This window comes from Phalacrocorax carbo, chromosome Z, assembly GCF_963921805.1.
Source record: "Phalacrocorax carbo chromosome Z, bPhaCar2.1, whole genome shotgun sequence".
In the NCBI taxonomy this organism is placed as follows: domain Eukaryota; kingdom Metazoa; phylum Chordata; class Aves; order Suliformes; family Phalacrocoracidae; genus Phalacrocorax; species Phalacrocorax carbo.
The window spans coordinates 31,302,224-31,328,418 of NC_087548.1; the positions used below are offsets into that span (position 1 = coordinate 31,302,224).

The following is a 26,195-nucleotide window of genomic DNA, read 5'->3' on the forward strand; positions in this document are numbered from 1 at the left end:
CTCTGTACTTGTAATCTGACTGATATTTTTCACTTCTTCATTTGTTGTAGAAGGCTGAAGAAAACGCAGAAGGGATGGCATCCGGTCTTGGTCCTGATGGAGAGGTATGAATTTTACAAGGTGGTTTTTTTGTGTGGTGGTGGTGGTGGTTTTTTTGTTTGTTTTTAACTTCACAGTGATTGTTCTGTGTACCATTGCTATAGCTTAAAAAAAAGTCATGACCATAAATATTCTGAGAAGAGCAGTTGTTTATAACCAGGAATAAAAATTATCTAGATTAACATTTATGCTAGCCTGTTTCTCTTCAGAAAGTTGAAGACTAAAAGTAAAATATATTGAATCTATCACTGAGTATGCTGTAGGATCCCTCTCAGCTTTGTTATATGCTTAAAAGTAAATGGTTTTCTTCCAGTTCGTGTGGAGACGTAATTTACTTTCTAAAATGAGGTTGTAAACACAATATATTCTAGCTTCTCATTTTTATAAATACATTGTTGACATTGCATGTAATTACCTTTCAGACACAGGACAGACTATAGTACTATCATGGCTTAAGAAATCTGAAAGTTCTTTCTTCCTTAGAAGCAAATGGAAACGAGTAATTTTTCTGCGTCATTTTTTTGAATAATATTTTTTATTCAGTAGCATAGCATATGCTGCCTCATTCAGAGCTATTCTGTTATTGCCATTTTTATGCTCCATTTTATTTTTATATAAACACTTTAGAATTGTATTTGTTGTTTTACTTCTGGTCTTTTTTTTATACTTGCAAGTGATTTTTTGCTCATGTAGTTAAAGAATTATAGCAAAATCCTTCATTATAGTTACGGTTGCACAAGAAAACTGCAGTATTTATGGAAATGGGGTACGTTTGACACTGTCAGTTGCTGTATTTATAGCTGTTCAGAAATATTTTTTCTTGTTCATATATATAATAGGAAAAGATTCTTCAGAAGAAGCAGCACTAGAAGGTGAAAAGTTTTTAAAGTAGGAAATCTGTGATTAAACAGGGCGAAGAAATAACAGAAAAAGTAATTACACTATTCTTGCTTTGTTAGAGCACCAGAATAAGTAAAAGGTTTTGTTGTTGAAGGTGCTTTATCAGCTTAATTGAAGAAGTCAGGACAGTAAATCTTTAAGAGAGGCCATCTTGACTTAAAAAGTTAGCTAAATTGTTATGTCCTTGTTTCTCCATATATGAGAAATATTATAAGGTCAATGTATATTTTTTTTGTTACAGATGTCCATTGGTATAAGCAACAGCATTAAATGCCTGTAAGCATACATACCTTGTGTCTTGTTTCACAGAAGGCAACAGTATATTCTTTTTTGTGCTGCTCTTGTTAATTTATTTGGAATACTGTGATGTATTTGTGGATGTCACACAGAATATATTATGCACAGAAATACTGTGACTCAGTGTTTGCTTGATAGCCATGTGGGAAGGCATGGCTTCTAATAACAAAACTTCACGGCTTGTTTGGAGCTGGAATTTTGAAGGTGCCATTAGTTCTTTTCATTATGCATGGCAAGCATGCAGTTCAGTTGCCTTATGGTATAAAATTTCATTTAATTTTTTAGCCCATAGATGAGAGCAGTCAGATGAGTGACCTTCCAGTCAAAGTGACTCACACTGAAACAGGCAAAGTTCTTCTTGGACCAGAAGCACCAAAAGCAAGTCAGCTGGATGCTTGGCTGGAAATGAACCCCGGGTAAGTAGTTAGCATACACGTAGGCTGCTTTTTCTATTTGCATTGATATTTCCCATGGGTTTCTCTTAGTTATTCTTTTTTCTAGTCTATTCTTTTTTCTAGTCTATTCTTTTTTCTAGTCTATTCTTTTTTCTAGTCTATTCTTTTTTCTAGTCTATTCTTTTTTCTAGTCTATTCTTTTTTCTAGTCTATTCTTTTTTCTAGTCTATTCTTTTTTCTAGTCTATTCTTCCTTTAATTTATTATGTGTAAACTGAGTAGGAGGTGTATTGAACCTAATCCCTCCTGTTGTTATCTGTAACCCATAATCTTTCTGTTGTATTTCTACAGCTATGAAGTTGCTCCCAGGTCGGACAGTGAAGACGAAAGTGGCTCTGAATATGAGGAGGAGGTATGTACTTTAAAAAAATACTGTGACAAGTAGTATAGTACAAAACAAGTAAAAAAACTTACTGTATGTGATATTTTCCTCTTTTTCATAAGGAAGGAAAGGAAAGCAATAGCAGGTGTGTAGGTATTTTAAGAATAATACAAACAGGAAAAGTAACTGGTTTTGTAATTCTTTTCTGTTCATAGCAGTTGCCCTTTGTATAGATGTAAATGCCTAACTGGTAATCGGGGTTAGGAAAAGTAAATATTTTACTCTGACTATTAATAATCATGAACTAGAGAATATTAGCAGGTTCCTATTTTAAAACATATTTCAGAAAAGGAGATATTTTGGCTTTGTGCTGAATGAAGTTAACTTCTTTAATGTTTATGCATTGGAGGTTTTACTGGCAATTCTGAATAACACAGTTATTATTTATATATTATGTTTATTAAAAAGTTAGGGATTATGTCAGGGATTTAGGTTCAGACTGTTCAGGGTAAGCTTATCTGATTCAGTACTGTAATGGTGATTTAAATACTATTATTACAAAAACTCTAAAAAGAATCTGAAACTTAAAATTAACATACACAAAGATCCCAACCCTGCTGGGTCATATTATTAGATACTATGAATAATCAGTACTGATACTTGTATAAATTTTTTCAGACAAATGCTTTCTAAAGGAGAGGAGAACTCAGGATTAGGGAAGGACCATGTTCAGTCAACAGACTAGTAGCAGAGTTAGGTATAGAGTTCAGGTGTCCTAATTCCAGCAGTCTTTATAATACTAGACCAAATGACCACTGAAACTATCTGGACTGTATGATGTTAAGGTACATGCCTTTGTAGGACTAATTACTGATAATGTAATTTTACAACACTCTCAGTATTAAGTAGGAGGGGAGAGTCTGATACCTATCACATTCTAGGAGGAACATTAAAAGAGGTGTGCCCCCATTTTTAGCACAGACTCTTTAGCAGCAGTGTTTTTGGAGCTGGGCAAATCGTTCTTAGGAGAATACGCTTGCAGAACTCAGAGCAGTGTTTTGTTCAGCTTCATTAGTGAGATCTTAAGTTGTTGGTTATCTGTTGCAACTGTAGCCAGAAGATAAAGTTATTTTGAAAAGATTAAAATGTGGTCTCTTTTTAAAAAGTTAAGAAACTAGTAGCCTAAAGAAGCTTTATTAAATTATCATAGATGAGGAGTATGGTATTAACTTATACGTGGTGTTGGAATCCTCTCCATGAACACCGCAGACAGAGTAAGGCTTTTAAAAGTCACATCATTAAAGGGTAAAATACTTTTTATTTCAAAGTATCAAGATGTTGCACTTCCCAGCACCCCTTTTCTTCTGTATTCTGTAGGATGATGAAGAAGAATCAAGCAGGTTAGAAGCAGATGAGAAGATACACCTGGATCCTAATAGTGAGGAAGTTTCTGAGAAAGATGCAAAGCAAATAATTGAGTGAGTGTTCTTTAAGTGCTGTTTTTTGTTAGAAATTGTGATTTCTTACAGTGGCATTTCCCAAGAGTAGCTTGGTCTACATTAGAGTGAGTTGTAGTTTCTCTGGTGTGACCAACTGCAGGAGAAGGAACATGACCATGTGGTATTAATTGTGTCCTGTTTATAAAGTGGCTTGCACCCTTTGGTGCACTAGCCATAGTTGGGGATTTGCACTGTTTCTTCAGACACACATATGTGATCTGTGACCAAAAAACCTGTTTGTGTGTGGGAATTCACTTTAGTCCTTTTTCTGCTTTCCAGGACAGCCAAACAAGATGTGGATGATGAGTATAGCATGCAGTATAGTGCTAGAGGGTCTCAGTCCTATTACACTGTTGCTCATGCAATCACAGAAAGGGTGGAAAAGCAATCTTCTCTTCTTATTAATGGCACACTAAAACATTATCAGGTGAGAAATCATTAAAATGTTATCGTATTTAAAACTTGGCATTATAGTCAACATTTCAATATAGTATTTCAAGTGGAAAACTGAAAATTTGTTGAGAAATACAAGATCTCTAGTAGGTTAGAGTTTGGAAATTTTATGGACAAAACAATGACAGTTACCTACTACAGATAACATTTCATACATACTGCTTGAATAATACCAACTTTCTGCATATACCTGTAACTTCCTTTTTCATTGCAGGCCAATAATAGCTTGGCTTTGCTATCCCTATTGACCTGGAATTTTATTTCTGCTTGTTGTTTTCATTTGTGGTGGGTTAACAATATTTTTCTTCTTCCAATAATTAGGATTTTATTTTTTAATTAAGATCCTAATATTTCAGTGCAGTGATACATAAAATTTGGAAACAAGAAAAATATTTTACTATGGACATCGATGCCTCGTATTCTTTACAGACATTCACTGGTTTTAGTAACTAGGAACTTTTGTATTCTGACATAAGCTAGATTCATTTATGATTGAAAATGTCCTTGGTACATGTTTTCAACACTTCTGCTATTGTACACCTTTCTAAGAGACTCCAAGAACCTGCATCTTTTCTGCAGTCAGAACTTTATTCCTACATCCACATAAAATAAAGAATAATACTTACTCACCAAGATGTCGTAAAGATGTTATCTATTTCTACTTGCAGAGGGCTAATAGGAAGACTGTTTTAGAAGTGTGCAAAGCATTATGACTACAGCCTGTGCTTCCTGTGCTCCTCTGCACTGTCATCTATTACAGTAGCTTGTTCAAATAAATGAAAATTCAAGAGTTAAGCTGATTTCTCTTTTCAAAGCATTTTAGTATTTTTATATTGGGCTTCTTACTGTGGGACATGGTGCGAAAACAAAAGACAATGAACAAAAGCTGAAACGAGGGTTCACACTGGGTGTACAGAAGCGGACAGAGCTGCTGTGGGACAGGGACTCAGAGAGGTTTTAGCTGGGAGGTTTTCAGTTGCTGACCATATAAAGCCTTGAGCAACCTAGCCTCAAGGCTGGACCTACTTTGGGGAGAGGATTGGCCTAGAGACTGCCTGAGGTCTGCTCCAAACTGAATAATCCCATGAGCCTACCTGTTCATAGCAAAACTCACATCTGAATTTGAATTCTGTTGTGAATCCTTAGCACTTATAGGTATCTTGCTGTGAGCCCTCAACAAAAAGAGGAGTGTCGTTCAGGGTTGATTTTAAACATGATAGATTAAATAACATTTCTGGCACCATTGACAAATGCTGTGACTAAGATAGGATAGAATCCAACCATATAGAGAGATATGCCACGTTCTCAGCTATGGCACTCTATTTTTCCTGCCTCATTGTCAGTGTTGTCCAGCTTGTGCACCCAATGAAGCAGGGAGCCAACAGATGCAGTCAGCAGCCTTCTTTACTGCATAATACTGATTCATTGTCTGTGAAGGTTTACTTAACACACTAACTGAATAGTGTGTAACAATACTAATTTGGTGGCCATATTGGCTTAAAGTGCTCATGGATGGGAAATTAAGATTGTGTAATTCCTTTACTTTCTGAATTGTAGTTACTTATGGAACATGGAAGTGTTCTTCAATTATGCAGATCTGTGTTTTGCAATGCAATTTCCCTGTGTGCCATAAAGCAAAGTAATTCAGTCTGTGGAGTTACACAGATGCTCACAGGGACTACCAATTAGAGCAAGTCCTTCAGCTGCTCAATGTGATATCTAGCAATTGAATAACCATCTTTATGGTGTTTGTTCTGTATAGTAATTGCACCAGAGGTAAGAGGCATATGTGTCTAAGGAGCTTTATGTCAGGAGCATTGAGGCTTGGCTTTGGTTCTAGCACGAATGTTCTGAAACAGACTGTTCAACTCTCCCCTTCACTCCCTGTGCTTCCCAGTCATCTAGATTTTACATGCTTCTTCCTTCTCTACTTTTTTTCCTGCTTTTCCATGTTTCTTACTGTCAATTTTGGTCTTCCTTCATATCAGTATATGTCAGTGGAGAAAGTTCAATGTTATCAAAAAGACAGTTTTCCTATAGGCAATTCTGAAGCTACTTTGTAAGTGGGACTTATGGTTGCAGGACAAATTCTGATCAACTCTTGGTGGCCTGAGTATTTAACACCTAAGATTAAATCAGTCAGCATGTATATATAAAGCCAGTAAATTGGCAACATTATTTTGTCTACTCTCTTGCAGGGACAACAGAAGGTTACTTCAAGCATTTAGTGTCTTCTCTCTGAACTTTCTCAGGCCTCTTAATTTACTTCTCTCTCCATGCATGAGACACACCAAAAGTCTGGATCTTAGAAGCAAAAACTTAGCTTTGCACTTGCATGAGTAATGTTATACACATATATATGGAACTTTTTGTGACAAGGGAATATCTGAGTCGGTGTTTTCTAGCAGTACTCCTTGGAGTGTAAAACTCTGTTATGTAGACATTTCTTAGCTACAGTACTCTGGCTTCCTTCCAGCTCTGGGGTTTTATACATAAGGCATAATTGGACAAAGAGGGCCTACTCTGACACGTGGGGGGATGGACAGCAGACACTATATGGGCATGTGCTACAAGAGCTTGAGCATACCAGTGATGCAGTTGGCAAGTGTGAGGCTTACGTGTTTTGTGCAGACTCGATGAATTTGGTTTTGAAAGATTTTAATCGACACAGTCAATTGGCATGAAATATACACAGAAATTTTAACATTTGCAGTGTTGAAATTGAAGAATGAACTCTTGTAATGTTAAGTATTTATCAACCTCACATGTTATCTTGGTCTTTTTTTTTTTGTGGATTTTTTGTGATGTGGTGTTTTCTTTTGGTGTGTGTTTTTTTTTTTTTTTTCCCCCTGGGGCAAGGTGTTAAGATAGCCAGGGATCCCCATGCAGATAGTATTATTAAATGAAATCAAATATCTAACTAAGGAGAGACATCAGAGCCTTGGTTCTGTAGTACTGGTGGTATTCTTTTGTGGGGGTTTTAAATAACTGAAACTATTATTCTTCATTTCAGCTCCAGGGACTGGAATGGATGGTTTCACTCTATAATAACAATCTGAATGGAATTTTAGCTGATGAAATGGGACTAGGAAAGACAATACAGACTATTGCACTCATCACTTACCTGATGGAGCACAAAAGACTTAATGGCCCCTATCTCATCATTGTTCCCCTTTCGTAAGTAAAGGATCTCTTTCTGCAGTTATCATCCTAAGCAGTGTAGACTGCTTTATTTGGAACACACATTGTGTCTCATGTAATGACAAGCTGAGGTGCGCAGTGACATTACACTGAGCATGTATTCAGTGTTTTCGTTAATCATTTCTCCCCAGGTGATTGTCTGGCATTGGAAGGATGACCAGAAGGCTGATAAAGCACTTGATTCTGTTAGTTTCACTGTCCAGTCTTTTGCAAACTGAGTAGTGAATTTACGGTATTTCATTCTTAAGCTACAAGAGGGGGATGGTGTTTTCTTTCATATTATATGCCTGCAGTTCCTCATTCAACTTTTATCTATTATGATATTTTATGATATTATGATATTAAAAATCTGTTGCTTAATTCTTTAAACAACTGGCACCCCATCTGATACCAAGTAATCATGCTTTAATGAGGTTGAATGATCTTTTAAGTACTGTATAACTATCCCTGGATGTAGCCTTGATGAGTGATATTCACACTTCGGTCAGGTGTCCAGATTATGATTATTCATTGTACTGCTCCCTTTGCTTTCCAAGACTTGATGGAAGTGCAGAAGTTCTGTGGCTTTTTTGTTAGATAATTTGTCCACCGATTGTGCTAAGCATGCAAATGTCTTGTAGGATTGGGATAAATTTTGTTTGTGATCATCTCTTTTGGTTTCTTTTGAGGTATCCTGTCTTCTGGCTGTGCTGCATTAGTAACTGATTGATAACATAAATACCGTAGCTGTGCCTAATTGCATGAACACAGATGATGAGGTCTAGTGTGAAAAGAAGTGGCTGGGAGAAGACCTATAAAATAAAACAAAAATAAAGGGAGAGTGTTTTCAATGGTAGATTTCACAGGGTCACAGTAAAAAAATCAGATTTCTTTTAAGTACTCTGTAATGATTTTTCTTATGTTTCTGAAAGAGAGGAGCTGAAATATCTTTCTTGTATACATTTTAATAGCTGCCTTTCCCTGCCTTTTCTTAATAGCTAGTACTGCTGCCGTCACAGGTCCAGTAGGAAAAAAAAAAGCAAACAAAGAAAAAACCTCAAGGTTATTGTTTGCTGCTGTATCATGATAGCAACTAGCTTAATTTTTTGTGATCAAAGAGGAGAACCACAGTGCAAAAATGGACCTGCATTAGTGGCAATGGGTAGCGCTGTGAGTAGTTCTACTCAAGTAGAACAAAAATGAATTCTATTATCGCCTTCTTGAGGCTATATTTGAAATACTGTAACATCAGTTTTTGGATGCTAAGTAGCATAAAAGAACTTACAAAACTTTTTTATTCAAGGTTTTCTTTCTTAACCTTAATATGCTCCAAAATCCACAGGTGCACATAAAATATTTCCTGAATTATTTCCAAAGAGGCTCCTGAATATGAGTTGAATGAAGGTTTCACACTTTTTACTCCCCTCTGAGGTGCTTGTTACAGTATATAAATCGTGGGTTTTTTTAAGAGATTCTGTTGATTATAAGGGTTGACTACATGAAATATGTTGAAAAGTTGGCAACCACTTGGAAACATTTATAAATTTGACCAGCAAATGATGAAATTTATTACTTTTTCTTTATAATCTCTATGATAGGACTTTATCCAATTGGACGTATGAATTCGACAAATGGGCTCCTTCTGTGGTGAAGATATCTTACAAGGTTTGATTTGCTTTTTGTAAGATTATAGAGTTGAGGGAATGAGAATAGAGCCAGTTTTCCTCTCCTCTGCGTGCCTTTCTAAATTGTTTGCTCATGAAGTTTTGTCATATATATTGGATACTAAGCAGTGAGAGTTAATCATATGAAGAAGACAACTGTAATTACTTTCACATAGTGAGATGCAGAATAAAATTGTTAGTTATCACATCGTAAGTCTTCTGGTGAGAGTAATACAAATGATAACTACTTCATATTTTATACATAGCTGAATGCTGTGCTGTTTGGCTACTGTAGTAGTGGTTTGGCCAAGCAATTTGTAAGGAGACTAGACCATTAGCTACATGTCTCCAGGGACCCATTAACAGAGCTTTACAGTCTAACAGCGGTTTAGGGAAAGCACTCTGAAGTCTGGAGTGCATCAATATATTGTTTGCTGTACTATAGGATTACAAGTTCATGTGGTTGCCCTGTGTCTGCTAATTCATAAAGACGTTATATTTTCTTCATCAAGAGAAAGAGTAACTACTTACCGCTCTTTCTCTTTTAGGGTACACCTGCAATGCGCCGCTCACTTGTTCCTCAGCTTCGAAGTGGAAAATTTAATGTTCTTTTAACTACTTACGAGTACATAATAAAGGACAAACATATCCTTGCTAAGGTAATAATGACTTGCTAAGGTAATAATGACTTCATCTCTTAACAGCAAGACCTTCGAGACACCTTTTAAAGGTGCATAGCACAAAACATATTTTTGTTTTATAGGGTGGCCCTGAGTTGTTCTGTCCTTCAGTAAAAGTTAAACCTTTTATTTACTTTTCTGTTCCTATGTTTATGACTGAACTTCTCAGCCACACCTCTTCTCCCTCTAAACACGGGATTTTCCTAAATATGGCGAGGAGACCAATTCCTTTGTGCAATTCTGTCAGTACTGTATACCTGCCAGTCCTTGGAAAAACATGACACTTCTCCCCTCTTTTTAATGGCATTTAACCTAAGCTGCAGTCCTGACTTAAGTTTTTTTTCCATTGTTTCTGACCTGAACTCATTTTAATAAGAGCCTTTCCAGCTATGTGGTCACTTTTCCCCAAATGACTAGATAGTTACCTGTATTATGAATTTGGTGTCCAGAATCTTTACTACACACGGCCTATTTCTGAATAGGTCACTGACTTTCAACAGGTGTGCCTCAGATGTAATGAAGTAGTTTGAAAGCTGCTGTATTGTAGGACTATTTCATATATACACAAAGCAGACTAAGGAGGTATTTTGCCATATGGAGAAACCATATGTTTCTATTGTCCCTTTGTTGTTTATTTTCACTTTATTTCATTCTACTACATAACTGCATTTTCAGATTATTCATTTTTTCTCTCTTGATACAAAGGTAGTGCATTTTCTTAGCATAATTCTGAACACTTGACAACAGTTTGAGACTGCAGAGTTTTTCTTCCCCTCTAGTTTTTGCCCACCCTTGCTAAAAGATAGGAAGGACAGCACTATGCCATTCAACGTACCCTGGGAAATGGAATTAATTAGCACCTACAAAAGTACAATCCAAGGCCTTCCTAGTCATATGGTCAGTGTGGCACATGCGTTGACTGCCCATGTTGTAGTTGTAGGTGGTAACAGAGAGCTCAAGCAACTTTCATTCAACATCTGCTGTGACTGCATTTAAGCTTTCACATGAAGAAATAAAAACTTTATTGCAAGGTGCAGTGATTGAGATGAGATGATCATAATTATGCTGCTTTATTCTTGAGTAAAAATATAGGATTTGCTGAAACAAAACAAAGGTCAGGGTTGCTGTTGCTTGTGAGCATAGTTATTTTGTCTGAAAATGCTTTTGTCTCCTGACAAGGTTCTTGTTGCAGACGGGTTGTCTGGAGTTTATGTGGTCTCCTTTTTCCCCTGTGAACAATATTCTCTGGTCATGAAGAACCATTCGTCCTAATCTCTTTCCCAGAAATGGGAGGAATCTGCTGTTCGCTCTTGCAATTCACATCAGAATTCAGCATCAGATTCAGTGTACCTAGTGTTTGTTTCTATTTTTGCTCCTTGCCAGGGTAGTTGGGTAATGCTTCATTTGGCTTTTCTTACAAATTAGAATGACTGGTGCCTCAGGCTTGAAATATTTTTGTTCTACACCTGTTGGGAGGAATTTGACTAAGTCTTACATGCTCTAACGTTGCCAACTTTTCTTCTTTTTCTTGCAGATTCGATGGAAATACATGATAGTAGATGAAGGCCATCGAATGAAGAACCATCACTGCAAGCTGACTCAGGTCTTGAACACTCACTATGTGGCCCCTAGGCGAATACTGCTGACTGGGACTCCATTGCAGAACAAACTGCCTGAACTTTGGGCTCTTCTCAATTTCCTCCTCCCAACCATTTTCAAGAGCTGTAGCACCTTTGAACAGTGGTTCAACGCTCCATTTGCCATGACTGGAGAAAGGGTACTGTGGCAGGCTTTTTTTAAAACCTCACAAACAGACCACTTTGATGACAACAGAAAGGATCTTATAAGGAAGGATTAGTGTTTGAACTACCCCTGGTACTTAGGGAATTAAAGTAACTAAAAGCCCCCTTTTTTATTATGCCATAAAATTTTATTATTAGTATATTTTTTTGACTCAAAGTCAGTTTGATTGTAACATATAAGTAATTATTGCACATATTTAACCTTTTATGTCAGAGAAGACTACCTAATATACTGAGTTGCCTTGTAGTGACTTTTGTAAACTTCTGTAGGTGGACTTAAATGAGGAAGAGACTATTCTGATCATCCGTCGTCTCCATAAAGTGCTCCGACCCTTCTTGCTGAGGAGATTGAAGAAAGAGGTTGAGTCTCAACTCCCAGAAAAGGTTTGCAACGAGAGGAGTTGTTGAATGGGTTTAATACTTTTTTTTTAAGCATTATGTAATGTTCCTTTTTCAGATTTATTTTGCAGAAGAGGACTTCTTTAGCATCTGTTATTGCAGTGGTTTGTTTGCTTATAGCTCTGCAAAGACAGTTAGCCACAGAGGAAGCCTGAATACCTGAAGTTTCTATATTCTCAGTATTCCTTGCGAGTCTTATGGCTTTAATTCCATTTGTAGTCATCCATATAAGACATGCAACTTCTTTCCATTAAATCTCATTTCAAGTTGTGAGTGAGTCAGCCATACAGTGAGGATTATTCTGTCCTGTCCCATCCTTCTTGTACCAGGTGGAACCTTTGCTCCCTTAGGTAGTTCAGTGAAATGCCTAAAGGACTACTGGAATTTATAGAGCAGGCAGAATTTGGTCCTGCATTAATATTTCAGGAGTTGTGTGAAGTGTCTTGTTGAAATTGCACAAGTGTTTTTTTTAACTAGTGGCTTTTTAATTCAGAACATAAAATTCTTTTCTGATCTGAAAGATCATTGTTTTTATCTCTGGGCAAGTCACCTTGCCCTACCCTGTCCTCCTCTGCAGTCCTGCATCACTTTTCCCATTCACCCTTCCCAGAATAACAACACCAACTAAATAAAAAAAGTAAATTTGAAGGTGTACAGGGGAAAGTTTGGTGCTAAGGTCAACTAAGGTTAAACCCATACCAAAATGAATTTTTTTGTAAATTTTGTTATGAGCTGACTAACACTGGCTGAATGAATGAAGAGCTCTGTAGAGATGCTAGTGACAGTACTCAAAGGAAAGGCTTTTTAAAAATTTATTTCTCATCTTAATAATGTTGTGAACTTTATTACTGTTGTGACTTCTGTTCCTTCACATGTCAGATTCTCAGTGTCCTCACAAGCATTTATTTGAGAATGAAACATACTTGCATTTAAAAATATTACTGAAATCTTTATTTCTATTCAAATTTCTGCCAGTTAGAGCCACTGTATTTGATAAATCCATTAACAGGCATTGGAGGAGGAGGATTTAGAAGTTGTGTACACACTGGTACTCAGAGGACCATGTTTCTTTTTGTTTCCAGTATCTTGTTCATGAAAAAAATAAATTAGTCCAGGACTGAACTTGTTGACCAAAGCCTGTTAATCAGTTTCATTTGATCTTGGTAAAGAAGCTACTGAAGAAATAGTCACTTCTCTTTAATGAGTTCATCCTCCTGTCTTTCTGAGAAGAAAATAACTTGATTAATTTTTATTCCATTTATTTATTAAACACTGGGAAGCTTACACTTTCTCTTTCAGTCACCACTTGAAAGATTTCTAGCCACTAGTGTGGCTTTATTATGTGACTGTTTTTATTTTACATAACTTCCTAAAACATAGTGGCTGTAATCTGGAAATTGGGTAATAGAAAAAAATGGGTTAGACTGAGGTATGAAGTCTTCGTATTATTGGATTTAAAGAGAGTGCACAGTCAAAAACTGCTTTAATAAATATAGTTTAACAAAGCTGAACAAGAAGTCAAACTGAATGTGGGGATCGTAGAGTACTTGATTAATTCCCTGTGTTTTTAGTTGAAGTTGAGAAAATGGCATATTTCTATGCTAACCTATGTAAGCATAATGCAAATTAGACACTGTGAAGGATACTTATTTGCTAGGTATACAGTGATGATATTTTTGTAATGCTTTGCTTCATGTTTTTATAATGCTTTCCAGACATCATAAAGTCCATAGGTTATTAAACATAATTTTAAAAATTAAATTGTAAACAAAATGTAACAGAATTAATTTTAAATTATTTTTTAAAATTTTAAAATTAGTATGAGAAAACAATATGGTTGGCAATTCTGCAGTTATATTTTTAGGATCCAATTGTCTGACAGTAGTTGTGAATCTCACAGATAATCTTTTGAGGTATTCATTGCTGTACTTGCAATTGGATTGCTGGTCACTGAAACCTTATGTGGTGTATGGATAAAAGATTAGTATTTTTTTAATTTGTGTTTTAGGTTAACAAGAACTGACAGTTAGATTGTACTAACATTATATCAGCATGTTTATGGGTTTTGGGTGTGTTTTTCTTTTTTTTTTTTTAATACTAGGTGGAATATGTGATCAAGTGTGATATGTCAGCTCTTCAGAAGATCCTGTACCGTCACATGCAAGCCAAGGGAATCCTTCTTACAGATGGTTCTGAAAAAGACAAGAAGGTACAAAAGAAAGACTAAAACTTGTAGGAAACAATGTATTATGATTAAACACCTTAACAATATGATTTCTGTTTTATAAAATTAGTATGTAGGCTCTTACTGCAAGTATCTGTCAAGGGAAAAGAAATTTCTGTCAGCCATGCTTTTGTTTTACAAGATTGCAGGTCATGCTCTGTTCACAAGGAAAAGATGCTATTTGTATTCACTGTAGTTAACAATGCCTTCCTGCAAACAGGCAACATTTGAAAAAACAGCATTTGCCTTGGCTGAGTTTAATCCAATAACGTACCTGAATAATTGTGATTGTGGCAGCGCTGGCTACAGAAGGTTATTTGTAATTCAGAGCTATTGGTTAAGTATAAGTCCTGTTTGGGCCAGCTAGGGCTGTGTGCTTGAGTGCGTCTATTAAAGACAAAGTTCTTTAAGAGAACAGTAGGATTCAAAGTCATTTAGGCAGATTCAGACTACATGTTAGTAAATGTTCACTATGCCATCATGGGACTTGATCCAGTTAAAGAATAGAGAGTAAAGAAATTGCCATTTATCAGCTTATTTATGTATACACTTTTCACATTATAATAAATGTGAAATACCTTGAATAGGCACTGCAGAACAGCTGGTGTGTAACATTTTGTGTTTGCACCCTGTAATGTGTATATTACTGATGCAGTGCAATCACATACTGTCTTTCCATCATCCTTTTGCAGGTTGCATTGGTACAATAGGTGACTCTTCTTATTCAGTATTTTACTTTACCCACCTTGTTTTGTGCAGTCATATAGTTTTCTTTGCTGGTGCTTATTCAAACTCCAGTCAAAGCTGGTTCTTATCGTTGGATGTTGATACTCATGTTCATAGTTTGAGCACATTGTAAACATTAATTTATTTTCCTCTGTTGCATTTTTAATGTAATTTTCTATTTTGATGTCTTTATTTTCATCCTACAAAAATTTTATTTTGTATCAGTCTTCTACCTCCTTCCCCTTCTGGTGTCTTTTACCAGCTCAGAATCTTCTGTTGATTTTCTCCTACTTGCTTCTCCACACAGGTTTTTGCTTAACCAGTTCAAATTACTTTTGCTGTCTTCTGAACGTGTTCCTCTCCTTCCCCTCTTCCCAGAGGTCTAAAATTTTTCCTTTCTTGCCACCCTCTCTTAATTTTTTTCTTTAACTGCTTCATCAAGCTCTGTCATCCATGCTACCTGTTGCCAGCAGAGGGAGATGGATGTTGAGAATGCTTGGCTTCAGTGATCAAACAACTACTGTGTTAGGGAAAAATCCTGTCTTTCTGCAGCTGTGGCGTGCAGCCAGCTCAGACTAGACACAATTCTTTAAGCTGGAAAGCCCTAGGAAATGACTCTTAAAACAAATGTGGAGTGCACTTTGGAGCAAATTTGAGAGGATTTTGAAAAGAGCAAACCCAAGTTTTAAATGCATGGAGTACCCCCTTCAAATGTAAAATCTCTGCTCTAGATCGAAGTTATGATTTCACTGTACCTTCCAGGAAAGGGTAGGATATTACTAGTACATAATACGATCAAATGGTGTACTTTCCCTAGTTTTACTGTTGGAAATTGCTAAATTGTGTTGGCCGAGATTTTTAAAATAAATCGGAATTAGTCGTGCAGTAAGCTTGGAATATTGCAGCCAATACTGATCACATTTTCATAAAATTGCAACAAAGCTAAGTGGCATCTGAAAGCAATAAATATTTGGCAATGTTAATATGATATGACATTCTCAAACGTGTATCCACCAGTTGCAATTAGTTTTTAACCATACAGAGGTTAGTCTAGCAGAACTGACTATTGTCTCAGGTCTGTCCTTGCTCTAAAAACAGATTCACTGTAGAGTAAGTTTTGAGAAGATGCTTTCTTAAATATTAAGATGACTCATGCGATATGGTTATCTCTAGCTTCTGAGCTGCCTGTGGCCCTATGTTTTACTTGGCCTCGAAAGAGAAACCCATATATCCAGTCAGCAGACAGGAGGAGATACTGTTGAATTCAAAACCATATGTCTAGAATAACCTTCTTTTAGAAGGTTCAGACCAGATGGAATTTGCATGGGTTTCATAAAAAACAGTATAAATAAGCAGTATGCAGGACGGTAGATGCTCTGCTTGCCACTGTGAATACTGCAGGTAGACATATAATGCACTTCGTGGATTACATCCAGGTCTTCCTTTTTTGTTACAGAGCATCCTTATGGTAGATGAATTTACACAGCAAGACAACTGCACAGTAGCTTCTGGTTTTCTGCTGGGTTTTGGTGGGTTTTTTTGTTGTTGGTTTTGTTTTGGTTTTTTTTGTTTGTTTGGTGGAGGGGTGTTTATTAGTGATACAGTGTTCAGGTTTGGGGTAGAATTATTTTTATGCCTGTGTTTAAAATATCTTTCAAAAGCTTCATTAAAAAGCTAAGAAATCAGATTCATCATTTGATTTGCATTGTTTGTACCTATAGGGAAAAGGCGGTGCAAAAACTCTTATGAACACTATCATGCAATTGAGAAAGATATGCAATCACCCATACATGTTTCAACACATTGAGGTAAGACTGACAGGTTTGATTTTGAGAGTTGTTTTTATTTGGTTAGCTAATGTAATAGAAAACTGCTGTTGAAGCTTATCTGTATAGGAGAGGACATCTCTATCCACATAATTTCTGCTAAAAAGGACACATTTGAAAAAAACCCCAATCATTATGGTCCCTTATTTTTAGAAACAAATGGACCAACCACCAGGTTTTTATTGGTAATTTGAAGTCTAATTTTTAAGCATTTAGTCTTGTGTAGACACTGTCTTCAAAAAATGAAGTGGTTTTTTTTTTTTTTGATTTAAGACATTCCAGAACAACTTAATCTCTACTTAGACCTAATTTATGATGTAGAAACACTGGTTCAAAATTCCATGTGTAGGATCTTTATAACTAGCAGGCTGCTAATCTAATACAACATCAACCAAAATTGTCCTATTCTATCCCTCTTGTTTTTTCAGCAAAAATATACTATCTATATAGCATCTTTCCTTAGGACTCAAAGTACATAAATATAATAATATATCTGGAAAGACAGAACGTGTCATGGGTATCTCAAATGTAGCTACATTTATGAATGAGTAATTAAGTACCGACTGTGATGTATTATCGTTGTAGTTTTCCCTCTTTGTTCTCTTGTATGCTAATTAATTAAGTAATTTGCAGATGGATCTTCTAGTAATTATTTTAAGTTAATTAGTTTCTACTGTTTTTTAAATCTGGTATAATGTATGCTGACAGAATTTACTTCTGCAAACCATGAATTTCAAATGATAGTAGTACAGTAAAACGTTAAGCAGAGCACTGGTGCTACGAGGTGGATTCCAGAGGATGAACATAAAGGAACTCAAACCCCAACGCTCATATATTTAATTTAATTGATGTAAGAATGCATATTTTGGGGTTATTGTGTAGTTTGTAATAATCTATTTATTTTTTATAACTCTGCAGGAGTCCTTTGCTGAACATTTAGGCTACTCAAATGGTGTCATCAATGGGTAACTCTTTCAATTTTTCCTCCTGTTCATAATGTTGTATTGGAACTAACGTATCACATTCTTTTTCTAGAACGTACATGCTAACAGACTTGAGCAGTTATAGAAAGGCAGAGGAGGCACAAGGCACATATCTAACGCAAAAGCTGACAGTACTAGAAGTGAGCTTTTTATGACCCTCTATCTGTTTCAGGAAGACAGGCAGAGAAGATTGTAAATTGATGTCGTACTTTCCCCTTATTTTGACATAGTTCAGATACCATCTGAAATTCATTGGGATGACTCTTCAGAGTTACCAGTTGGGATTTCCTTTTCTTTCTTGTTACTTTTGCCTTGTGCTTTTCCCTCTTAACCATATTTATTCCAAATCAAAGTAGCATTTCTTCCATTATTTGAAATGAAATAGATTTAAAATTTCTTGGCACTTCTTTGTGCAGCTCTCTAGAAATGGATGCTATCTAAAGGAAGGGTTTATATCTTCCACCTACCACCCTTCCTGTTCACGTGTTAATTACATTTTTTTTTTCCACTTAACTGGCATACCAGACTACTTGTCTCCTAAATAGTTCAGTCTTCCGCTAATTATGCATATCAGAAGGCCATGCACCTCTGGACTTAAGTATACCATTGCTAGTGACAAATCATATTTTGAGAGTACGGACTCAAGGTTGGAACAGAGTTAAGTGAAATGCGTTTTTGTAAAGTATATGATTCTGATGCTGATTTAGGCATCCTGTTTACTTTTATTAATTTCCTCAGTTTCGACTTGGATTTCAGTGCTAAGAGTCTGTTTTGCAAGTCATAGCATAGAACACAGAAGAGCAGCTAATCAAAGCAACTAAATGTTGTTCAGGACTGCTAAGGTTATATGGCTAAAGACTATATCCTCTGGGAGACTCCTCCCATTCTCTCTGTTTATTAGTTCAGTTTGGAATAGTTCACTTTCATGTGCTTAGCAGTTGAGTGGAAAGGGAATTGTTTCTGACATGTGCCTGATGAATACAACTTACAGCTGCAGTAAATGACAGTTGAAAGCAAAACTAGCAGGTGAATGTCTTAACTGATAAAATGCTTATCTAGCTGAAGAAAAAAATGTTTGTTTTGATAAATAATGAAACAGAATTTGTTTTCATAGACGAAGGTATTCTGTGTGGTTGAAAGTCCACACAGTTTTGCAGTGGAAGAATCATCCTTTCCAAACAGGAATTCATATGGGTGTTTGGGGTTTTTTTTTTAATTAGCATAAACAATTTTAAAGAGAGAAAGTGCCGTTAGTCTTGTTTCTGTTAAGGAAATTAATCTCTCTGGTATACTCTGACATAATAATGACTAAAAACTTTTCTAAATGCAGGCTTGCTCCAGCATTTACCATGCTTTTTCTCTTCAACAGAGCTGAACTTTATCGGGCCTCAGGGAAGTTTGAGCTACTCGATCGTATCCTACCAAAGTTAAGAGCTACTAACCACCGCGTGCTTCTTTTCTGTCAAATGACATCACTCATGACCATAATGGAAGACTACTTTGCCTTTCGAAATTTCCTTTACCTGCGTCTTGATGGTAAGCTAAATGAATCAAAAGGATAAATAGTAAGTTAGGAGGTATTATCCTTCATTAGTTTGGGCATGGGAGACCTGGGTTCTCTTCCTAGTGCTGTCCTAGCACACCAGTGCTGTGGTATGGCTATATGAAAGCATAAAAAGGTTCAACAAATGGTTTGACAGATCCACGAAGGAAGAGTCTGCAAGGCTATTTTTCATGAAGTTATGGCAGTAGACCCTTAAGCTGCAGCTTAGTAGAATTTTCCTGGTCTTACAGACAAGATACTGAGGAAGATGTAGTTTTGCCTCTCTCAGTAGAGTTGATCTTAAGTAATTCTCTGTTTCCCTGGCTCTTTGACTGTGTTCTTTCATCTGTTTAACCTGCAAACCATTTGGTTTAGGGATTGTTTTGATGAGCACTCAGGTCTGTTCCTGGAATGCAGATTATGTAGAGATTTTATGTTTAGAGGCTGATCTCTTTTTCAAACTAGGTTTAAAATCCAAGGTCGCAATCAGTTGTCACTCTCTGAGTTGCCTGAAAGTATTCTTGTGATGAGAGATGCTAATGCCAGTGTTTTGCCTAGATTCCAGTGGAAATAATTAATTTATACCTGTATAAAGTTTGACTGCTGTTCTCCACAGGACAGCTGAATTTCGTGACAGTTAAGGTAGTACCTGTAGTTTTCTTCCTGAATTTCACAGGAAGGTCAGTAGCCTCAATTACCTTTTGTGTAGATACGTGTTATTACCTTCGAATGAAAAGGTGGTTTAGTAACACAGGAGAGTAATACAGAAAGGAAAATAACTAAAAATAATATATCCCATCTGAGGTTTAAACCTGTTTGAAAGAAGTTTCCATTTTGGCCTTCTTCCATGTTGATGATGTCTGGCCTCATACTGACCTTCTAAAACATTATTTTTATTTAAATATTATTTTTACTTAATGTACTTATCTCACACATTATAGTATTACATAGGGCCAGCAGTATTTCTCAGAATACCTTTTTAATAGAAAAGCAATGGTTTTAAGAAAAACACAAAGAACAGCATGAATAAAGTGAGAGTTTAAGGTCCTTTTGAATATTCTTTTTACAGCATTTTAAGTCAGCTCTTTGCTTCATACTTTATTTGGAAGAAAATGTAATGCTGGGAAGTATTCTTGTCCTTTACAAATATTAACGAACATAAACTGGAAATGCTATTATCCTCAAATGTAAATGGAGTAACGAAACTGAGACACAAATAAACTACCTCACTGTGCCACAGGATGTCTTTGTCAAAACTGGCTGAAGAACGTAGTAGCATGCAAACAAAACCCTCCTTGCATCTCTGGCCTGCCAGGGTACTAATGCAATGTTTCTAATTCAAGAAAGATTAATTATATTGCATTTTAAATGTTTTAAATTACCTTGTACAATGTATTTTAAAATGTGTTCCTTTTCATGCCAAAATCTCTATGGCAGTATGCAGTATTGTTAATACAGCACCTTATTTTCTCTAAGTTTTTTTGAGGAAATTTATTAAATTAGTGAGACAAACCCTTTTTAATATCTTTTCCAGTTTTGTGATGACAGATACTTTCCATGCTGGAGTGTAATACATATAAATTCTAGGGTCTAGGTATATAGATTCTATCCAGCTGTCTTTTCACATAGAGTGTTTTCTACCCAAGTCATGTGCTTCTTAAGGGAATAGGTTTCTGTAGGCAGCAAGGTGGCTGTGTGATTGTACTGATCTGGCTGGGATGAAGTTAACTTTCCTCCTAGCAGCCCATATAGTGCTGTGCTTTGCATTTGTGGCTAGGTAGGGTTGATAACACCAGTGATAACACTCCGGTGTTTTGGCTATTGCTGAGCAGTGCTTGCACAGTGTCAAGGCTTTCTCTCCAAACCACCCCTCCACCACCAAGGTCAGTTGGCTGAGGGTGAGCCAGGACCCAGCTGGGACAGCTGACCCAAACTGCCTGAATGGATGCGCTCAGCAATAAAAGCTGAGGGAAAGGAAGAGGATGCAGGGACATTCCTCATTACAGCATTTGTCTTCCAAAGCAATCATTATGTGTGCTGAGGCCCTGCTTTCCAGGAAGTGGCTGGACATCTGCCTGCTAGTGGGAAGTAGCAAATAAACTCCTCTTTTTGCTTTGCTTGCATACACAGCTTTTGCTGTCATTAAACTGCCTTTAGCTCAGCCCAGGAGCTTTTCTGTCTTATTTTCTCCCCCTGTACTGTTGAGGTGGGGGGGGTGACGGGGTATGGGTATCTTGTACCCAACTGGGGTCAACCCATCACAGTAGCATTAAAACTTCATCTTCTATACATGTATCAGTACCTGAATAAAAATAAGAGACTTTCTTTGGCTTTCAGTTGCAGCCAGAAGTGTAAAAAAGATGAGGCAAACAGTGGGCGAGGCTAAGGTGATCCATATAGACTGCTGTTGAAGTACATTAAATTCATCCAGTTACCAGAGAGCACAGGGCTTGGTTTTTGCTTAGAACTTTGTCTACGTTTTCACCATGATTGAATTCCTTGCCTGCTCTCCCTCAGATATAGTATACTGTCATTCTCAAGATAGGACATTTTAAGAATTTTCAATCTTTCCATATTAATTTTGATTCTGATGGCCAACGCTGACATTTTGTTAAATCCTGTATAAGTAACTTAAAAATATTTAGATGCTGTTGTGGCCAGAAGGCATTACTCAAAACTGGAGCTTGCTGCTGTTTGTGTGTAGTAGCTTCAATTGAAATTTACGCGAATCATAAAAAGGTATAACAATGTTAGCCAACATTTTAAAGACCACTTTTGAAATGTCAAAAAGAAATACTTAAAAGAGGTATTGAAAGTCCGCCTCTTATATGTGATAGGCAGTTGATCAAAACATACGTGGCCAGTGTTTATTCTGTGTTATGGAAGAAGTGGCAGTGACAGCAAAGAGCAAGTGAGCTAAAATTGCCCTTCCACATATACCTTTAGCAACTGACATTGTATTTGTATTATTTCAGTTCACATCTTTGTTATAAGGTATTTTTAAAATTTCTTTTCAGGCACAACAAAATCAGAGGATCGAGCTGCTCTGTTGAAGAAGTTCAATGAACCCGGGTCACAATACTTTATCTTCTTGCTGAGTACAAGGGCTGGAGGACTAGGCTTAAATCTCCAGGCTGCTGACACTGTTATAATCTTTGATAGTGACTGGAACCCTCACCAGGTTATTTTTGTTTACTTATCTTCATGAAATATGCAAAGAATTAATGATGCTTTTTTTGATTGCTTCTTTAAACTGGGGATATAGCCTGGGGTGAAAGGAATAGATCCAGGTAAGTCATAAAGTGCTGCTTTGAGAGGAATTAATGAGGCAAACTGCTACAATCAGGAAATGTTTTGGTTTGAATCAGTGAAGTAATTCTGTGTCTGTGTATATATTTTATCTGAATCTCAGGGAATCCTCAGAGCTAGGGGCCTCACAGACCTTGTAATATGTATAACTGTACTCATTCTTTAACCCAAAAGCCTTTAATAAGTAACTCCCCATTTTGAGTCTTTGGTAGGTAGGTTGCAATATTTTAGTAAGGCTGTGCAGAGTGCTGCCTATCTCAGGAAATTAGTGGCTGTATGAGTGCAGCAGTCTTGGCTCGAGACACTGAACTTACACTGTTGGTGTGGGTGAGTAGTAGTAAGTAGAGATCACGAGGAAAAGAGGGTATCAAACCACTTCATCTTATTTGAAAAAGACAGAACAGGTAACGGAAGTTCATCTTTGTCGCTTAGTGCCTTTTTTTTATTTTTAAGAACGTATGTTACATATCTCTGGAAGTACATAAGTATGTGTGTTTTCAGCTATTGTACAAATGTATGCAAATCACATCATAATTAATGGCTACATGTAAAAGTAAGGCAGGTGAGACTAAAAAGAGTTTTGTATAGAACTTTCAAGGCAGCAGTCCCATAGGTGCCATGGTAACCAGTTTAAAGCAAGGCTTAAGAAATTCAGAGCAATTATATTTAGAGGGTTTAAAAGCAGCTCAGAAAGCACTTCATTCTTCGATTTTTGGTTGTCTTTCAGTCACTTTCAAAGACAAATTTAATGCAGAGCACTGTGTATTTCAACAGTTGGATAGCAATAAATCTTTGCAGTATAGTAAGAAATAGAGAAGATTTTCTGGAGTATTCAATGTGCAGATTGCTAAATTACAAAATCATAGAATCATTTAGGTTGGAAAAGATCCTTAAGATCATGAAGTCTAACTGTAAACCTAACACTGCCAAGTCCACCACTAAACCATGTCCCTAAGTGCCACGTCTACAAGTCTTTAAAATGCCTCCAGCAGCGGTGACTCAGCCACTTCCCTGGGAAGCCTGTTCCAGTGCTTGACATCCCTTTCAGTAAATAAATTTTTCCTAATATCTAATCTAAACCTCTCCTGGTGCAACTCAATTTCCTCTTGTCCTATCACTTCTTACTTTGGAGAATCGACGAACATCCACCTCACTACAACCTCCTTTCAGGTAGTTGTGGAGGCTCAGGGGAGATCTCATCACTCTCTTTTTCAGTGTGTACAGTTTCTCTGCTCCTGTAGATGGGAGTGATTTGTTCATGTTAATGAGCAGTATGCTAAAAGGGGATAGGGGGGAACAGATGGATGGTATGGGTAGCACTTAAGTGGCATACTTCCAGAAATAAAATCTTCTGTTTCTTCACTTTTATAATTTTCCTGCACTTCTGAGAATCATTATATAAACAAACTCATATCGTATCTTTATCTTCACTGTTAATGCAAACTTCAAATACACCTTTAGGCTGCAGTAGCTGCATTGTGTGTAAGTGCTTGGTAAGGGAATTGTGAGGGGGAAGAGCTAACAATGGTAGCAAAAGCAAGGCGCTGGACTGAAGTAGGCAAACTCATTGCTGTTTTCTGTTTTTGTCTATGTTAAGAAATCTCAATGTTGTGAGGTAGCACAAAACTGTGATAGCATTTTGACGTTAGGTACCCTTCATTATCTGACTATGCTGAAATAGAAACACATCATTTATAGGAGTTAATGGATTTTTCTTTTCCAAAAAGAAAATAGGTAAGATTCTGAATTAATAAAGGAAATTCTTTATCTATGACCTGCAGTGTACTTTTTACTTCTACCATTTTTAAGTGCCATCACCTGACCAAAACCAGTTATATTGATTTATGGTCTTGTATATATGACATTTCAATCAGGAGGATCATACTTAAGCTGTTTTAACACAAATATTCCAAGTTAAAAGGCAATTCAACAGATCAAATAATTTTTAGTTAACACATTTAAGAATTAGCAGTGGCCTTTGGTAAATAAGTTTATGTATGGGGTTTTTCCTAGTAATTTTGTTGCTTTCTTTTCCTGCAGCCGAGATATTTTACTTTAGGGTTCATTCTGACTTGGAAGTCCATGAGTTTTGAACAGAAGTGAAAAAAAAATACATCAGCCCTTGTCAGTCAGTCCACATACTTTCAAGAAGTTTTTGGCTTACTGCTTTTACACTGTACAGAGCATGGCCATGTTTTTTCCTTTCAGTTCTCCCCCTACCTGGGTCAGATGAAATTTTTGGAAAGAAAACAATGAGGATGTGAATAGTGGTGGACTGTCATTTGAGTACTTCTTTTTTATACCAAAAAGCATTCAGCATTATAATGTCCTTTAAACACAGAATGATTTCTGTAGCACACTTAAAATATATATCATTCTATGTGTTCTTTGCCTTATAGGACTTGCAGGCCCAAGATAGAGCTCACCGAATTGGTCAGCAGAATGAAGTTCGAGTCCTGCGACTGTGCACTGTGAACAGTGTGGAAGAGAAGATACTTGCTGCTGCAAAGTACAAACTGAATGTAGATCAGAAAGTTATTCAGGCTGGAATGTTTGATCAGAAATCCTCAAGCCACGAAAGGAGGGCCTTCCTACAGGCTATATTGGAACATGAAGAAGAGAATGAGGTAGAGTAGTTAGAATAATCAGGAAGTACTGAGTCACTTTTTTCATCAGTTACAAAGATTGTAATCTCCTCTGAAATTAGAAATGTCATCATATTCTTACCATCCAGTCAAAGAAACAACTTCATTCTTCTCGGTTTTTTTGGTCACAGTTATAGGTTATAATGTAATGGTTATGATTAAATCTTAGTGTAGAATTAGGCATTCTAACTTAAACCCATTCTGCCCTTTCATAATTTTGGCAAAAAATTGTATTCAGATAAAGATATTTTTCCAAAACAGGGTATAAAATAGGTCCTAAATCCAGTTTGTATGTTAAACTAGGTGATCTGATTATCAGACATCCTGAGCAAGTAGCACTACCTAGGTTAAATAATGAAAGACCTTACTTACTGTGCTTCTTTTGGATCCTGGGTAAGAGTTAAGATCTGCTGTGATGTGCTTTGGGCTTAGGGCAACCCAGTAAAATAACTGTTTCTTTCTGGTGCTGTCTCCAACCTGGACTTCTGGTTACCACTTCCTCTTCAAGAAACAATTAGCTATTTAAACACAGCTGTCAAGTCTTTCCTTATAATAATGGGAAGTGAGGTTATAGAATCACTGACTGAATGTCCCTGTCTTTTTGTTGTGTTCTCCTCTGGAATTGTGATTGTGGAGTGGTGAGCCCCTTCTTTTGCCTGTCACTGCATACTCTTCTGTTAATGTGAACAAATTCAGCGTTTGGATAAAGCTGCATTTGGGAGAGAGTGTATAAATGTATCAATTATACTGAAGACACACACACAAAAATCCTATTCTGCAATGGTTTTTTCCTGTGTCAAAAATATCCTGTACTAGTCAAAGACAGAGATTTCAAGCCTAATTTTGCCTCTGACTATGCCTCATATGTCTGAATAAGGTCCACACTGAAAAAAAGAAGACTTTATAGTCTGTGTTTCACAGGCATCCTCCATTATGTGGTTTTAAGTTTCAAAGACTAAGGGGTTCACTTCTTCAATAATTAAACCTTTTGTGTAAACTGTCTTGTTCATTTAGAAATAGCTAGTACATCGTTAAGATATAATTCTGTATTGGTTTTTTTAGTATTTTTCAAAATAAATGAAAGAAGAGAGGTAAACAGCTTTATCAGTAATTGTCTTTTATTTAGGGTGTGAATGCAGAAGTGGGATGATGTATATGTACCATTTTTGATTAAGTAAAGCTGTAGTTCT

General features: G+C 36.5%; 1 protein-coding gene across 3 annotated transcripts in view; it reads left to right on the forward strand.

The window, feature by feature from the left end:
* SMARCA2 (SWI/SNF related, matrix associated, actin dependent regulator of chromatin, subfamily a, member 2) overlaps positions 1–26,195 on the forward strand; it is a 114,785-nt gene that overhangs the window by 45,596 nt on the left and 42,994 nt on the right. For all 3 annotated transcript variants that reach the window (XM_064439135.1, XM_064439136.1, XM_064439137.1), the window contains 16 exons: positions 51–104; positions 1,582–1,712; positions 2,042–2,102; positions 3,450–3,550; positions 3,851–3,998; positions 7,038–7,201; positions 8,803–8,869; positions 9,417–9,527; positions 11,083–11,325; positions 11,621–11,734; positions 13,851–13,958; positions 16,421–16,507; positions 17,444–17,490; positions 18,878–19,044; positions 22,069–22,232; positions 24,760–24,987. In XM_064439135.1, the coding sequence (XP_064295205.1) occupies positions 51–104; positions 1,582–1,712; positions 2,042–2,102; positions 3,450–3,550; positions 3,851–3,998; positions 7,038–7,201; positions 8,803–8,869; positions 9,417–9,527; positions 11,083–11,325; positions 11,621–11,734; positions 13,851–13,958; positions 16,421–16,507; positions 17,444–17,490; positions 18,878–19,044; positions 22,069–22,232; positions 24,760–24,987 (1,995 nt within the window). The remainder of the gene's footprint in view (positions 1–50; positions 105–1,581; positions 1,713–2,041; positions 2,103–3,449; positions 3,551–3,850; positions 3,999–7,037; positions 7,202–8,802; positions 8,870–9,416; positions 9,528–11,082; positions 11,326–11,620; positions 11,735–13,850; positions 13,959–16,420; positions 16,508–17,443; positions 17,491–18,877; positions 19,045–22,068; positions 22,233–24,759; positions 24,988–26,195) is intronic.